This window comes from Glycine max, chromosome 4 (assembly GCF_000004515.6).
Source record: "Glycine max cultivar Williams 82 chromosome 4, Glycine_max_v4.0, whole genome shotgun sequence".
Taxonomy (NCBI): domain Eukaryota; kingdom Viridiplantae; phylum Streptophyta; class Magnoliopsida; order Fabales; family Fabaceae; genus Glycine; species Glycine max.
In genome coordinates, this window is record NC_016091.4 from 46,919,088 (window position 1) to 46,935,684 (window position 16,597).

Below are 16,597 nucleotides of genomic sequence, written 5' to 3' on the forward strand. Positions count from 1 at the left end.
AGCCATTGAGTATCAATGCATTTTATTCACACTAGGCTCTGCAACAGAACTTTTGTGGTAACATTTTGATCATGTGAGAAGTTAACGTTCATTTTAGATTTTGTCTACACGTTTTGTGCGAAAGTCTAAATAAGCTGGTGAAACACGAATACAAGTGATATTTTCCATACAGAATTCACAACAGTTGAAAATAGCCTGGCCGTTTGCATTTGATTGGATTTAATAAAATGGGTGGTGAGTTAAAATAAGCATCAACTAAAATCCGTTACGTTCTGTATGAACCTCAAACTACGACAACACCTTAACTTAAAAAGTTGATTATAAAATTCTTATTATCTATTTTCTTGTAATTTATTTATGTATTTTATAATACATAAATAGTTATGGTCACTACTAACAAGTCTGTTAGTCTACTATTATATTGCCTTCCCAAATGTTTGGAGATGAATATATTTAATCCGTTGACTTTTTGATACCATCTATCGGTCTGAATTATATTATCCAACTATTCAGATAAGATTTGCAATAGGACATAAAAAAAATATATAGATCATATATTTTTAATGTAAACAGGAGTACGCAAACTAGTAGGGTTCAAATTATGAATTAAAATGAGTTTGATAACTAAATCTAACTTAAAATAACCGTGGCTAGCGATGTGTGTTTGTATTCATATAGTTGTGTTTTCAAATTGAAATTTAAGTTATACGGAGTGAATTCTTTGAGAAAGAGTGAATCATCCAACAGTGCCATTATCCTATTCATGACAGCCACTAATTCGTTTACTATTCCGTCGCAGCCCTACGCCGCTATAGCATGCTACTCAAAACCCTGTACGTAAGATGGCTATAAACATAATAAAAGGAGAAATCTAATAAATGAGGGGAAGGTTGTAATATTGATGCTATACTTCCTCAATCATAAAACATCAGCTTCCAGGCAGGAATCGGGATAATAGAGGCAAACTGAAGGCAATATAATATGTTAAACTGCTCAACTAAGAATTCATCTAGTGTATTAAAAATTCACAGATTCATGCATGATAATATTTCTCTCACAACATATTCAAGATTTCAACAAGAGAAACAGTAATTAAACTGGAAAAGGAAAGATATTTTTTTCTCTCCTGTTGGATAGGAACAGTGTTTACAACTGTGCCAGCGTTGTTCATCATTTCCCCCTGGAATTTCGAAAAGAAAACTTGTAAGAGAATTATTTCACTTATTCTTTTCAAAAAAGAAAAAGAAAATCATGAGAAAGATAAAAGTACAATTATGATTTCATTTAAGTCTTCATCATGAGAAATGTAAAAGTACTTTCACTTACGTGTTCATCATCAAGGTTATGTTGTCTCCTTTAAGAAGGATCCTCCCTAATCAAAAAATAAATCCTTCAGAAAATGCACAAGTTGCAAAAGGCAAATAGAACAATATTTGAGAAACTGTAGCATACCTAATGTCTTTCTGCTTTTCTTCTTGACGTTCACTTCTTCAGCATCATCAAGAACCAAATTCATGTATTCATCAAAACCCTGTTTGGAAAACAATAAAATCACATTATCCTTAACTATCAGCTCAAATGATCAATATTTTTAACAAGGGTACGCTGTCTACAACAATTACCACCATTCATTCACATTCCCCTACCCAAGAACAAAAAAGTTCACAAAAAATCCAAGAGTCAACAAATTTTAGATCACACTGTTTTAGATATCAGCTTATATCACAGAGTGCATGAGGAAAATCCACGCTTTTTGGACATATGGAATAAATTCCGTAGGTTAATTTTAAGTGTATGACTATAAAATTTTGTAAGATTTTAAAAAAACAAAACACCACCATTAAACTAAATTCCCTCACAATCCAATCAACTGATGATCACGGCGCTCATATAAAGTCACAGACGAATTATAAATAAAAAAAATCACATGTTAAAGTCGACAAAACACAATTTTGATGATGAGCACCGATGTAACAAAGAAGCATACAAAACAAGACTCACAATGATTCGGCCTTCAATCCTCAAATCCTTTTGCTCAAAGAGCCAAATCTGGATGCGCGCTTTCTGCATAAATTACAATTAGAGAAAGAAAACAAAGTCAAAAAAAAATTAGGGGAAATGCAGAAGGAATTATCAACGAGAATGAGAGTAGGTGAAGACTTACGCTCTGAAGAAACCTGAAAATCAAGTTCTGAAAAAATCAAGAAAAGGAATGAGGGTAGGTTAGGGTTAGAATTAACAAAATCGAGAGTGAAAGAGTGTGTGAGAATCATACAATAGGTTGGGTCATAACCCTCTGAACTTTGGTACTCGCCATGGCTGCTAAAATCTATGAGATTGCAAGAGATGGGCGGGAAGACACTAAAGCTAGGGTTTTGCCCTCTTACTCTGTTGCAGACAACTAACAATAAGTGGGCATTAGCTAGGACTTTTATAGTTTGGGTTTTATTAAAAAAAATTAGAAAAAATAAACAAAATAAAAAATAGTACAAATTTATAATTTATAAATTTATAATAAAAAATTAAATATATTATAGTAGTTGTTTAGTTTTAATTATCTTAAAAAATGTTTATTGTATATATTTTAACCTTAAATAAAAAAATTGCATCACTTTTATTAAATATAATAATTAAAAACAAATTCAATTTTTATAATAACTAAAAGAGTATAATTTCATAAAATAAAAATAATATTTAAAATTATATTGTATTTTATATATGAAAATGAAAGAAATTTTGTCCTCTTAGATTATATATTTATATCACTTAAAAATACCTCAATTATTCAATAACTTTAATTAAACGAAACATATTTTAAAAATAATATCATTGAATATGAGAAAATGCTAAGAACATTTTCAATGGATGCAATTCAAACAATTCATTTTGAGCTCTTAAGAGCATGTTGATTGACTCATATAATGTTACACCATATTTAAACAATTCAAGGGGATCAAGATATAAGATTGATTTAATGTTGAGAAAAAGTGGTAAAAAGAGAAGGAAGGAAAAAAAGTTGTAGGTTCAAATTTTCCAATGAACATTTCTAACAAAACCAATCATTGTCAATAACAAAAAAATAATTCATGAAAGTTATAAAGTTGGTTTGATGATTGAAGGGAGAAGAAAAAGAAAGATGTTGTGGGTTTGAATCTTTCTTATTAACAAATTAACAACTAATATTGGCCTTTCAAAAAAATGTTAAGCAATTCATACACATTTCAAGCAACTCTTAAATAATCATGCTTAAATAGTATTTAAATGGTAAGAAAATATTTTTTTACTCATAAGCAACCATAAATTATATAAATCGAGTTTTTTATCTCAAAAATACAAAAAAAAAAATAATACTAGTGCAAAATTATTTACATAAATGATAAAAAAAAACACTATTGGGATTAGGGGTGGCAAAATGTGTTGGATCTATCGGATCAAACTGTTTTGGCCAGTTAGGTTGAGGTTTTCAACTTGTCAACTCACTTTAACTCGCCTTGTTTTGGTCCGTCAAAAAATAAGTTGAGAGAAAAACGAGACGATTCATTCCACTAACCTATCTTTTATTAAAAGAAATAAAATTTATTTTGATATTTTATACATATATTATTAGTTTTTAATTAATTTATATTTTGTCTAATTAAATTGTTATTAAAAAGTTTGAGGCAATACATTCAATTTTTTTAGAAGTATTTATTATTTAATATTTATAAAAAATAAAATTAATTAAAATCAATTACAATATATTTATTACTTATTTTTTTGTTAATATTTTAGTCTTGACAAACCAATTCAACTAAAAACGAGATAAACTGTCACTTCTGACTCATAACAAATGTGGAAAGGAATGGATTAACCCATTTTTAGCGGGTTGGTGGCATAATAGGATGGGATAACCCATTTTGTCACCCCTACTTGGGTGAGAAATTGGTTTCCCATACCCTGATTTGCAAAGTGGAGCTTAAAAAATTTAAATTTATGTTCTCCAAAGTTGGATCAGTGGCCTATGCATTGATTTCTCAACATATTTTTTTTCATTTCATTTTTATAACCTTATTTTTTTTGCATTTTAATTTATTATTTTTTTAATTGTACACTTTAATTTGAATTTATTATTGGTACATGTGAAATCTTTAATAATTTAAAAGAAAATGTGAAAATAATATTATTTTCATTTGAAAAATAAATTTAAAAAGTAAAATTAACATACATCTTACAAATTCTATTTTGTGATGAGAAACAATTGAATGACATCATCGACATGGATGATAATAAATTAATAATTTTCATTTAAGGAAAAAGGACTAATAAAGCCAATAAAATATCCAAATCTTATTTTTGAAGATAATTATTTCCATTTATAAAAAAAGAATAATTAATCCAATTTGATTTTTTATAACTTGCCTATACAACTTTAAGAGCATAAAGTATTACCTGATAAGTTCATTTAAAAATTAAATGCATCTAATATTTGTCATAATATCTACTTTTATAGTAGTTCACTAGTCTCATATTAATTTTAATTGAGATTTTTTTTGAGTTTATGCGTAATTCACTAACAAAGGCAAAACCTAAGACATGACCACAAGCCAAAATCTAAATTCCAAACTTTGGGTAACCAAAATCAATGTAAACAAAAGTAGTAATTGTTGGTAGTTTCCAATATTTTAGGAAACAAATATTTTTTTGTTTTAATTTAAAGTGAGTAGAAATGATTATATGAAATGTGTTATTGTATGTGATTTATTTTTCAACCTATATTCAAACTCATATTAATGTTAACATTCAGAATTAGATCGTGTGTGGATTTTATGATTCTCACATATATCTCCATGTTTTGAACTCCATGATAGAAAGAGTTCTATACAAGACATATTATTCATTATTTTAGATCACTAAGTTGACTACTCCTTCAGAAACGAAACATCTTCGTGTTGAGTTAGTGAACATTTAGAAAAGTCGAAACTGAATGGGGTTGCGTACGTGCGAGCTTTGCATTGGTTGGAGATTAGTTTTCGATATGATATCGCTTATGCTTTTAGTTTGATTTGAATGTGTTTATTTGATTTTTAACATGTTTGGATTACATTTAGTGTTTCATTTGGTATCAGAGCCTTCTATATGCCTCTGCCTTCCTTAATTTGATATTTTTAGAATATGAGCTTTATGTTTTTGAGTATTTTAATTCAAACTAAAGTCAAAAATTAAATGGAAATCATTTTTCTAACCTTTACGTGTTTTAAAGCGTTATTTTTGGTGTGAAAAAATGCTAATAAACCATTGGGTTTTTAATCCGATTCGTGGGTCTCAACCGAGTTAGAATGACCTGGATGTTGAAGATCGAACGCATTACAGTGACTAAGGTGTTTTTCCTTTATGTTCTTGACATGAGTTTGATTCTCACTGACTCTTTTTTAGCATTTTCCTTTTAGTTAATAATTTAAAAAAAAAGTTCAGTTTTGGTCCAAAGATGATTCAAACCAATGTAGTTGTATATTCTTAAAGAAGAAATAACCACTAAATTGTACCAACTCTTTTATAATTATTGTGTTTTTTAAACTTTTATTTGAAAAAATATAAAATTGTTGGTTTTTGTGAACTATGCGATGGTCTTTACTCTATTAATTTACAAAATGTTGTTGCTTATAATTCTATGCATATTTTTGCTAGGTTAAAATGATGTATTCTAAATGATGATTCTTCTATGTTATGACACCGGAGATTGAGACACATCTCCATTGAGTGAATTAGGCTATTAGTAAATAGTGAGATACTTAGTACTTTAGATTTTATTGATTTTGAGACTTGTGTGAATTACATTAAGGGTAAACCAACTAACAAGTCTTAAACTGATGCAAAGAGGAATTTAAACCTATTGGAGATCATTCATACATATATTTGTTTTCCAAACATGGACACAAGTAGTTTGAGATACTTCATCATATATATATATATATATATCTTCATTCTAAAATAGCTTGGACGCCTTTAAAGTTTTTTAAGACTGAAGTATACGTTCCTTGATAAACATAACGGAATCATTTGTGAAACAGAACTGTAAATACAAAACCTCACAGTCATTTCTTTGACTGAACCTCAGCTTGTTATTCCAAAATTTTGGAGCAGAGAAAAGGTTGTAGTATAATCCACAGAGTTTGGCATGACGATCAGATCATCAGTAATGAGAAAAGACGCAACAGCGTCGACAAATCCATTACCGAAATGTTTCAAAAAAAACTGTACGGGTCAAAGGATTCCCACATCTACAATTTGCTTTAGTTGTGCATAGTGATGACTGTAGTGGATGTTATCAAACTTGGTACATACGAAGTACTTTTTGGGATCAGTGTCATCAATGTTAAGCTTAAGATTGTTACAATAATCTTCTGATGAATTCCTTGGTTGCAATAACATTTCTTTGCATGTCTGTTCCCCAAGACACTCGTCGAGTTGCAATGGTTCCTAAAGGCAGTGTTAAGAAGTTAAATAACACGTCCACGAAGTCCTTCCCCTGCTTGAGCAAACAAGACTTTGTGAGTCTCTTTGTTCACCACAAGTTTCAATGACACATGCACATCTGTTTTGAGTACCAGCCATGGTAGCAACTTGTAAAGAAACTTCAAACAAATTTGTACTACGACAAGTTGAGTGGCGTTAATTGGCTCTGTTTTCACAGCATACGACCTTTACATTTACGAGTAACATGACCTAGAAATTGATTAGCAATTTAGCATCACTTACCTCGTTCAATAAAAGAAATGGTCTTTTCAATAAAGATGAACAGATGTTTGGCCCAGTTACTTATTTAAGAAAAAGAAAAATTAAATAAAATGAGTGAACAAGCATTATCATAGACTAAAGTTTCAAAGGATAAATTATAATATCATCTTAAAATTTAAGTTTGATTTAACTCAATTTGATAATTAGAAATTAAAAAAAATGATAAAAATTATCTTTCATATATATATATATATATATATATATATATATATATTATTTTAACTCAAATATATTTTTCATATTTATAATATATTTATTTTTCCGTTACTAAGATAACTTGTTACATCATTATTTAACGTAATATTTTATTAACTTGATATGGCATCATTTAAAATAATAAAATTAATGACATATACCAAAAGTTTAAAAATATTTGGTAGTAAAAAAAATATTTTTTAGATAATAAACTGAAAAAGAAATATTATAAATAGGAAAAACAATTTAAGCCTATATTTTTCATTTTATTATTGAAATTTTCAATAAATCTCATATGGCGAACAATTGTTTCTTTTTGTAAAAAAGAAAAGATAAAACATTTTTTTTGTAAAAAAAGATAACAGTAATTTTTGCTATAGTTTTATGCTCTTGCTGCTTTAATCTAAATTTTTGTTATCAACACTGCTCTAACTTACAGTTTAAAAGAAAAAACACTGCTCTAACTTCAATTCAACCGTTCCAGAATTGCATTCTAATTCGTATTCTTCTAAGTTAGAAGAAAAATATTAAGCACCTTCGGTATAACATTTATTTTTTGTAATATATTGTTATTGTTATGTTGTTAGTAAATAGCAATAAGGATAACTGAACTTTCGAAGAATACGAGTACCCGTTAGGAACAAGAGGAAAAAAAAGAGAGTAAAGGCACCGAAAAAAGGTCCGTATAAGATTAAGATACTCTGTAAGATAGATATAGTCAATTCGGTGACGTATCAAAACTCTTTTGGTATTGATCTTGGTAAAAAAGTTTAACTCGTTTTGTTCTTTTTCCATGTTCAATTCTTTTCTCTGATTTTTCATGAAATTCAATAGTTTTGCATATTTATGTTTCTCCCCCACAAATATGTGTCCCATGATATTATCCTTTATTGTCTATAAAATAAAAACACTTATTTAAGAAATGGCGTAAGTTTCTTGTGTTTTTATTCTCTAATAAAATAAAAACAGATAAATATTTTTTAAAATCATATAACATATACCAAACAAAAAATTATTTATTATTGAAAAACATTTCGTGCCAAAACATAACAATAAAAAAATTGACTTAAATTTGTATTTAAAAAAATCATCTTAAATATGCCGAAACTCATTTTTCCTTCCTTTTTTCTTTATCACCAATCATTATTTTAAAATTTAAAAGATTAAAATCTCGAGCGTAAACGATAAGGAAGAGGGGGGTTGGTGAAAGAAGTTTTCCTAGCTAATAAAATGACAAAATATGCTAGCTAAAACTAGAATGCCACACCTAAAAACAAAACTAGAATGTAACACCACTTTAAGAAAAAGAAAATGAAAGTAACACGTGTAGAGCATTGGACACTCAAGGTATAAGAGAAACAAGTGTCGTGCATGCTACATTCCACGTTACAACGTTGCTATTGGTTCGCGTGTCTTAGGGCAGTGCATGGTTCTTTTATGTCTTGTGCACCAATTTGGGATCATTCACTCATCAACACATATCGATATCTTTTGCTTCGTCTCTTTCATCGCCTACGCTTCATTTGAATCAACACTCCTTCCTCTTCCTCTTTCTCGTCCATTTTAGTTGTAAGACTAAGATCTCATCTTATTAGATTCAATTTGTCTCTTCATTTTATCTTTTCTTTGCTCCCATTAACTTAATTTTCTCTGTATTGCCAACAGCAATCTTTGAATTCTCCTCCTTATCAAGTCTTCCTCATCTTCCCCACCTTTTTGAAAGTGGGTATATATGTCCAGTTAATTAGCTCTAAATTGTATCGACTTTATTTAGCAACCACCTTAATTTTCATATAGCTTGATAGAAATTCAATTTGTGGTAAATTTATAATAGTCCCTCAAATGCATGCATTTTATCAGTAGGACAAAAATATAGTTCTATAAGTGTTGTTTATTTTGTTCTTGAATCAAAATTAAAGTTTCACCTAGATAATCTGCCTGTCTACTGTTAGAGTTTTGTCTCGATGATAAGTTTAATAAAAAAAATTGTATTAAAGAATGGTGGAGCTTATAAAGTATCGATGAAATTCTAAGTCTAATCAGAGAAGAGCACAAACAACATTTTAGGAACTATATAGTGAGTATAGGTTGAACGAGAATACATTCTCATGCAAGAAAAGTAAACAATTCAGAGTTTTTGACTCATCTGCTCTTTGGAACTCTAATCAAACACACACATACAAGTTTTGTCATGTCTTTTGCTATTATTGATGTTAGTTGTGTGTTGTGACTCAGATGTTTATGCAACATGCTTGTTTAATTTTGTTGGCAGTTTTGGTGTCTAAGAACATAACCTAAAAGCTCAAGGTGAGTGAAAAGAAGATGTCAGGTGTGTCTCTAGCAGTGTCTCATCCACCGGCATCAGTGGGAGAACAAAACGTGCCTCAAGCAGGCACAAAGCCTAAACCGCGAACAGAACAGGCACCAATTGGTGGCATGATGGGTTCACTTCGCGTGATAGAGCTTCAGCTTGTCGCTTTCATCTTGGTGTTCTCAGCAAGTGGCCTTGTCCCACTCCTTGACCTAGTGTTCCCTGCACTTGCCTCTGCATACATCTTGGCACTCTCGCTATTCGCATTTCCATCGTCATCTTCTTCTTCAACGCGTTCGTTACACGACTCGGGGACTGAGATCTTCAAAGGGGGCAGATTGTTCCGAATGTATGTCGTTGTTGGGATCACTGTGGGACTCTTCTTGCCGCTGGCTTACGTGCTTGGAGGGTTTGCAAGAGGGGATGAGCATGCTGTTCGTTCTGCCACCCCGCACTTGTTCTTGCTGTCGTTTCAGATACTTACTGAGAACATCATCGGTGGGTTGTCTATGTTTTCCCCACCGGTGAGGGCGTTGGTGCCGATGATCTATACAGTGCGGAGGATCTTTGTGGATATTGATTGGATTCATGATGTCTGGCTCAACAAGACTCTGCCTGTCAATGCCACATTTCAGGTAATTTTCTAGCAACAAATGATAACAAACTTAGCCCTTATAACTCAGGCTGATTTAAAAGGAAAAATAGTGGTATAACATGTGATTAATTGACATCTAGAGAGAGAGGAGAGATTATCATAGGTATAACATGTGGAGGTGTCCATATATCACCACCACTCTCATTAAAATTGTAATGAGATGAAGTATGAGTTTGATCATAAATGGTTTTTTTTTAGAAATACTTTTTAGGTGGTCATTATGAAATCAGTAAACTTACCCTACATACTCATATATGATTGAATTTTTAACTTAGTGGATTTTAATTAAAAGAGGATCCTCTTAAATTAAATTCATGAAATATATGCACAACATTTCATCCTTGTATCATTCACTTTCTATTTGGGTTCCACTAAACATAAACAATGTAGATACAATAATATTTTAGGTTTGGAGGGCATAGGATCATTAGGGGTGGGAGAGACAACCTAGTTGGGATTGTTGCCCCTATTGTGATGCTTCTCCTTTCCTTTTTTTTGCTTAAAAAAAAAAAAACTAAACAATGTAGGACGTCCACTTGTGAAAGGGATTTTAGTGATGAAGTCAATGGTTAATGAAATCAATCGTCGGATGAAATTCATTTCGATCATTTGGATTCAACTAAATAATGCAGTTCCACCTAGTATTTGATGAGTTTTATTTATTAATTATTTAGTCAGACTCACTTCAATTTTATCTGATCCAAGAGTGAAGAGTTGTGTATATCAGAATTGAGACACATAGATATTTACTTCAAATTCAACCTATGACTAATGAATGAATTGGTAATGTTGCAATGCATGCAGGACCTGGCATGGTATTGGTTCGGGAAGGGTCTGGCAGTGGCAAATCTGGCTTATTTCTCCATCAATCTGTTTGGGTTCTTGATACCCAGGTTCCTTCCAAGAGCTTTTGAGAGGTATTTCCAAGACAAGGGAGAGATCTATGCTAAGTCTGCAGAGGATAAAAGACCTGTGGTTGTCAACAAAACTCAATTATCAGAAAAGAAAGATTAATTACAGAGCTATAACCAATGTGACTTCACTTACAATTTGAAACACTTTCAGCATTCTTTTTTTCTTTTCTTAGAAAATGGTAATGAATGTGTATGATGATGGCTCTCCGTTACATTATGAAACTACATATGGTTTTTGGATTAGTTTTATGTGTCATACAGGTTAATTTAAAATTTGGAGATTTCTTCGACTCTTCTCCCCTTTGTTCAATATTAACAATAACCATCTTTTATAGGATAAAAAAAATTCAGTGCCAGCTGCATCCATTTTAGAATATTTTCATGTGCAACTCTTTATTTCTCATGTCATTGATTATGTCGCTCAAGAAGAAGATGAAGAAAGCAGAGTAGATTGATAATTACACAAAGTCAGAAGCTAGTTCATTGTAAGAACAACAAAAGGATAGGGCTTTTTTTTTTATATAGAGAGCACTAAATACATAATTTGACCAACCAATATATCTCTAGAGATGAACATCCAACAAAGATAACTCAATAAATAATCTTAAAATCACTACCATGGAGAAAGGAGAGGGAGGGAGAAAAAAAGAAAAACTAAAACAAACCATCTGCTGAAGAGTAATTAACAAAGCGTCTAATTTTAGATTTAGCATTCATGGTAGTTTCAGATATCCTAGCAGACTCGTCCTCTTCTCTAGCCAGTTTCTCCTTGCTAGCAATCTCTTTACAACGTATTTTATCACATATTAATCGAAACTTTGCTTCCACTGCTTTCTTTTCTGCTTCACATTCTTTCTATTTTCTTTTGGCAGTTTCAATGACCTTTCTGTTGTTATCTTTTTCCTCTTTTAGAATGCCAGATTGTCCGAGAATTTGCCTTGCCTCGAGTATCTCTTCCAGTCTCAGGAAAAGCCACTCAGTGTTCACTTTCATATTTTTTATTTCATTTGCAACACCAAACATGTTACGCAGCTCATCTTCTGTGATCTTATCGAGACCTTTGTCTTGCAATTCTAAGATGATGCCACATAGAGTCCTTAAAAACATCTCATATCACCTCTGAGAATACTGACCGGAGTAACGTTGTGAATACCATGGAATCCTTAAAAACATCTCCATGACATCTCCATGCTTGCTGAGAATTTTTCTTAACATGGGGATGAATTCTGGCTTCACTTGGTATCCTTCAATCGTGTCCATTTGTCATTTGTCCAACAAAATTAACCACCCCATCACCTTCTGTTGGGAACCAAGAATTCCCCATAGTCCTAAATCCTTCATTTTCCCACAGATTAACCATTTCAGTAAGGTTCAGGCGGAAACGTCAGGATTTTGGGAATAAATATGTATGCGCATAATTTAATTATGTTATTAATTTTAGTAAAAAGTTATTTTTTATTTTATTATTATATTTATTGTTTTATTAAATTGTTAATTTGACAAGTTTTTGATTAAAATTTTGTTATCATCATAGAGATTATGATAATGAGGAAAAAGTCTTTTATAACTTTAATATAAACTATTCTTTATCGTAAGATTATTGTGAATAAGACATCAATAATTCTGATATATCAATATATATGTAATGATCTTTATTGGATAAAAATTAATAAATCTCATTTATTAAATTGCATATATAGATGATGTATTTGTCAATGTCATCGTTGAACTAACTTAAGTAAAAATTCTTAGTAGTTAATATAACATTGATATGTCAATAAGAATTTAAATATAATAGTTTATTTTAACATGAGATTATCATAGTAGTTAACAAGTTATTTGTTATACTTTAATTTTGGGCAACTAATTCCTTGGGGTACTAGTTGAATGAATATTGAATATAATTAAAACGTGTAGAATTAATGATTAATTAAGAAGAAATCAATCAACTCTAGGTAATGTGTTTGAGCTCTATGAGAGAATTAAGACCTTAGTTAGGACAATTGAATGAAAGAAGAAAAAAGTTTCAAGTCATTCATTGATTAAATGTGTTACTTATTGGAGTTTGACAATAATATTATACTCTAGAGTTAACCTTGAGCTATAAATGATGAAAGAAAATATTCTATTAGTTCTTGAAGGTAAAAGATGTTACTATCAAGACAAGGAGTGTTACTAGACACCTATGTTGAAGTTAAAAGATGTTACTATCCAGACTTTAAAGAGTGATCAATTTACTACCGGTTTAGTATTGAACTTACGGGTCACACACAAACGAGTGTTTCAATCTTTGCAAAAGAAAATAATGTATTTGATAATTAAATTAGAAAATTTAATTTAATCAAATAAATATTTTAGTGAAATATTATTATATTTTTTTACTAGCAATAAGGATCTAATTAAGATAAAAAAAAGAGTATTATTTTATAAATGAGAAAGTTGTTCATAAAATAAGAATAATATTTTATTGTTATACATCAAGATCAGATCATATGATTAATTATCGTAATTAATAATGTGATTAATTGTGAATTATTTTTGTCTTATGAGGGAAAGCTTCTTAAAATAAAAGATATGAGATAATTTTTATTTTTATAAAGATAAAGAGATATGAAATTATTTTAAATAAAATCTTTTTTTTTATTGTTTGTAGAAATGCTCAAATTCATATCTATCTAACATTATAAAGAAAAGTACCTATTTGAGGTAAAATGTATCACACATAGACAAGAAAAGTACATCCATGTACACAATCTTATTTGCTCTATTTATTATTATTGTATATTTTTTAATGCAACTTTTGTGTAACTATCAAAGGATGCATATCCTACGAAACACAAACACCTCTCTTATTTGAAATGTAATTGTGTGAGATACATTTTCGATACTAACACACTCTCACACTTGTTGGACACTTCTCATTAAGTTTTGGTTTAAAAATTAATTTTTATTTCCTTGAACACTTAAGTCATCACCTTTACACAACTAATACACTTTAAAAAATATAAAAAATTAGTTAAAAAAGATTAATATACCATCAATTAATATTTTATTATATGTTACTCATATTTATTTAATTAAAATCTGTTTGTTTTGTTTGTGGGTATGGGGTGTCTCCATGTACTATATTTTAGACATTATCCATGCTTCATAATACATGACCAACCATTGAATTAGCCTTGCTCTTGTTCTTGTCTACTCTTCCCTAGAGTTACGGCTCAAGAGGGATATGTTCTGCTTCAAATCCGTTGTGCCCTTCCATTTGACTCGACTGATCACTTCCTCCATTTCAGCTACATCAACTGAGCAGTTCTGAGAAACAAAAGCAACAGAATGTCCAACCTTTTCAGCCTCTTCGTGTCATTAACTTTATAGATGTGGAAACTGAACTAAATATTTCTGTATTTTCTGCGCAACAATGATTATTAACATTGCCTCAACTCTCACGATGACTATAATGGTTTTCCTTAAACATCAAAATGTGCAGCTTTGCTACAGTTACCATAACTTACGAGTAGTTGCAGTTGGCAAGGAATAGGGGCAGGTCTAAGGAAAAAATTTCTTGAACCAGTAAAATAAGGGAATGATAAGCAATCTTGAACCTACTGAGAAGATTTTGCATTGTTATAAACAACCATAATAGTTGAATTGAAAGCTAGTACACTAGTAAATGAATAAATTTTCAGTTTTATACTTTCTACGTTATGTGAGTTTCGGGGACTTCTTTTTTCCTTTTCAACTTTCCAAAGAGTGCCAAAAGAGTGGTTGACACATATCAGCGTTTGATTGATGAGAGCAAGTGAGGAAAAAGAAATGTGCATTAACTTCAGTATAATGTCAAAAATAACATATAAATAAAAAAAACTCTAATGGCCAACAAATATAATAGAATAAGAGTAGGAGCTTGTGCCACAGTCTAGTAAATCAGGAAAAGTTGTAGGGACATTAAGAATCATACAAGTCATGCAGCTACTAATCAAACTAGTAATTGATCCTCAACTCTATATAACCGAGAAGATCAAGGAAATGACATTAAAAATATTTTCCATGTGTGGTGGAGCAAAAATCAACCTCCACCCCTACAAAGGATCTTAAAGTATTTCAGAATATTTACTTAGAAACACATCAAAAAATATCAGAGAGAGATTTAAGTTTTAATAATGGGTTCTCCATAATCTTGTACCTAATTATGTGAGATACATGGGTAAAAATGGAAGTAGAGATTATGATTCTGCTTCCAAGTTCATGTTTTTACCATACAAAAATGCTTCTATGCATAACCACAACATTTGGAAACAAGGTGGATAGCATGCCTTACCCGATTGTTTGGTGAACAAGTGTGAGAAAAATCCATCACCTGAACTTGCTTCCCCTTCTTTTTTGTTGTTCTTTGTTTGTGCATATTGAATGTCAATGTTCTTGTTCTTGCCAAACTTCTAAGTAATGCAGAGTTGCGGAATTCAACTGGTCTTGTTTAAACTGCGGAACTCAAAGCAAAATCAAGTGAAACACTAAATTTTATTTTCGAACTGTGAGAGTGTGAGTGGGAACATAATAATTCACATTTTTTTAACCAAAAATGTTAGTCACACTTTTCTGAAGGTATACCCAAAAATGAAAAAAAAAAAATCAACTGAAAAATGGGGTTTGGTGACACTTTTGTACGTACAGACAGTGGAAAAAAGTAAGAAAAATAATGCATTATGCATGAACACTTTTTTGTGTTATTAGATAAAAAAAATTATCAACAAATCTTAATTGTTAGTTGTATTAATTTTCTGTATGATTTTTTTTTTCAACCACCAAATCAATCTTATAATTTATTGTGTTATTGGATAGTAGTATTTAGAGAAAAATAGGTATAAAAGAAGAAAAAAAATTATAATGGTTTGATGTCTACTAATAGTTACTCTAAAATGATGAACTCGTTATTTATTCTCTCAATTTGTATTGTACTGTTTTCTTCCATTTTGTTTGGTAAATTGTTTTTCTTTTCATGCCTTGGGAATAAGTCCGTGTTTTATCCTGGAGTACACGGCCACACAATGGGTTAAATTTGAGATGGTTGAATTTGAGTTGCCTTGCAACTCAACCAATGCACTCCTATGGTATTTAATTGAGACAATATGCAGTATAACTTAATTTGTGCAGCTTGAGGAATTAACGGTGTTTGAGAAGGATTTGACTAGGCTATAATTCACCTTGGATTCGGATCTATCAATATCATGGATAAAACCCACATTTATTCTCTTGTCATTTGAATAAATTTGGATTAATCATCAAATTTCGTTAACCCATTTATACTTTGGGTTAGTTAGACCACCCCATATTTAATAGAAGATCAAAATCACGTAATTGTGATCTCTAAAAGATTAAAAATACAATTTGCGTTCTATATTTTTTTTGTTTTACATCAGAGCAGGTTTCAAAGATAATACCTGAATGCGTGAATTTATCAATTATTACTATCATTTTCATCAAAATGTTATATTTCTACGTATCATTTTTTTTTATTGAAATTTAAGCTTTATATTCATTTTAATGTGAACTTTTTTGAGTTCAAAATAAATAGAATAATTTTCCTTACAACTTTTTAAAATAGTAACAAGATGTATTAAATACTCTACAGCAATATATTTCAAATTACTTAATGTTACTAATCAATTAATTACATATAATATATTGAACTTTATATTCTAACAATTTTTTATACAGTATCATCTAATAATTTAAGTTAAAAATTTATGG

The 16,597-nt window shown here is 30.2% G+C and overlaps 2 protein-coding genes and 1 long non-coding RNA gene across 6 annotated transcripts; 1 reads left to right on the forward strand and 2 right to left on the reverse strand.

The window, feature by feature from the left end:
* Positions 1-982: 982 nt before the first annotated feature.
* Positions 983-2,424, reverse strand: LOC100816107 (small nuclear ribonucleoprotein E). The gene is made up of 6 exons (XM_003523160.5): positions 2,276-2,424; positions 2,165-2,191; positions 2,002-2,064; positions 1,453-1,531; positions 1,327-1,372; positions 983-1,180 (listed from the first exon to the last, which is right to left on the reverse strand). The coding sequence occupies exons 1-6, from the start codon at positions 2,315-2,317 to the stop codon at positions 1,171-1,173; spliced, it is 267 nt and encodes an 88-aa protein (XP_003523208.1). The 5' UTR covers positions 2,318-2,424; the 3' UTR covers positions 983-1,170.
* Positions 2,425-8,385: 5,961 nt separating this feature from the next.
* LOC100816629 (uncharacterized) lies at positions 8,386-11,092 on the forward strand. Of its 4 annotated transcripts, none has more exons than XM_041014992.1 (4): positions 8,391-8,538; positions 8,635-8,708; positions 9,242-9,915; positions 10,740-11,092. In XM_041014992.1, exons 3-4 carry the CDS (start codon positions 9,292-9,294, stop codon positions 10,947-10,949), a joined length of 834 nt encoding a protein of 277 aa, XP_040870926.1. In that variant the 5' UTR covers positions 8,391-8,538; positions 8,635-8,708; positions 9,242-9,291; the 3' UTR covers positions 10,950-11,092. The 4 variants fall into 4 exon arrangements, with proteins under 4 accessions (XP_003523209.1, XP_040870926.1, XP_006578772.1 ...); XM_006578709.4 differs by having other exon boundaries at positions 8,635-8,691; XM_003523161.5 differs by lacking the exon at positions 8,635-8,708 and having other exon boundaries at positions 8,386-8,538.
* A 2,689-nt stretch (positions 11,093-13,781) lies between these two features.
* On the reverse strand, positions 13,782-15,364 carry LOC113001495 (uncharacterized). Its single transcript, XR_003266890.2, has 2 exons — positions 15,168-15,364; positions 13,782-14,161 (listed from the first exon to the last, which is right to left on the reverse strand). It is a non-coding gene; the product is annotated as an uncharacterized lncRNA (long non-coding RNA).
* Between the last annotated feature and the right edge of the window lie 1,233 nt (positions 15,365-16,597).

Excerpts from the sequence above, each read along its gene's own strand:
- LOC100816107 (XM_003523160.5), bottom strand. The coding sequence starts at position 2,317 with ATGGCGAGTACCAAAGTTCAGAGGGTTATGACCCAACCTATT. Across the intron at positions 2,192-2,275 it reads GGGTTATGACCCAACCTATT|AACTTGATTTTCAGGTTTCT; the intron begins GTATGATTCTCA and ends TGATTTTTTCAG. Across the intron at positions 2,065-2,164 it reads TTTTCAGGTTTCTTCAGAGC|AAAGCGCGCATCCAGATTTG; the intron begins GTAAGTCTTCAC and ends TAATTTATGCAG.
- LOC100816629 (XM_003523161.5), top strand. The coding sequence starts at position 9,292 with ATGTCAGGTGTGTCTCTAGCAGTGTCTCATCCACCGGCATCAGTGGGA. Across the intron at positions 9,916-10,739 it reads CTGTCAATGCCACATTTCAG|GACCTGGCATGGTATTGGTT; the intron begins GTAATTTTCTAG and ends CAATGCATGCAG.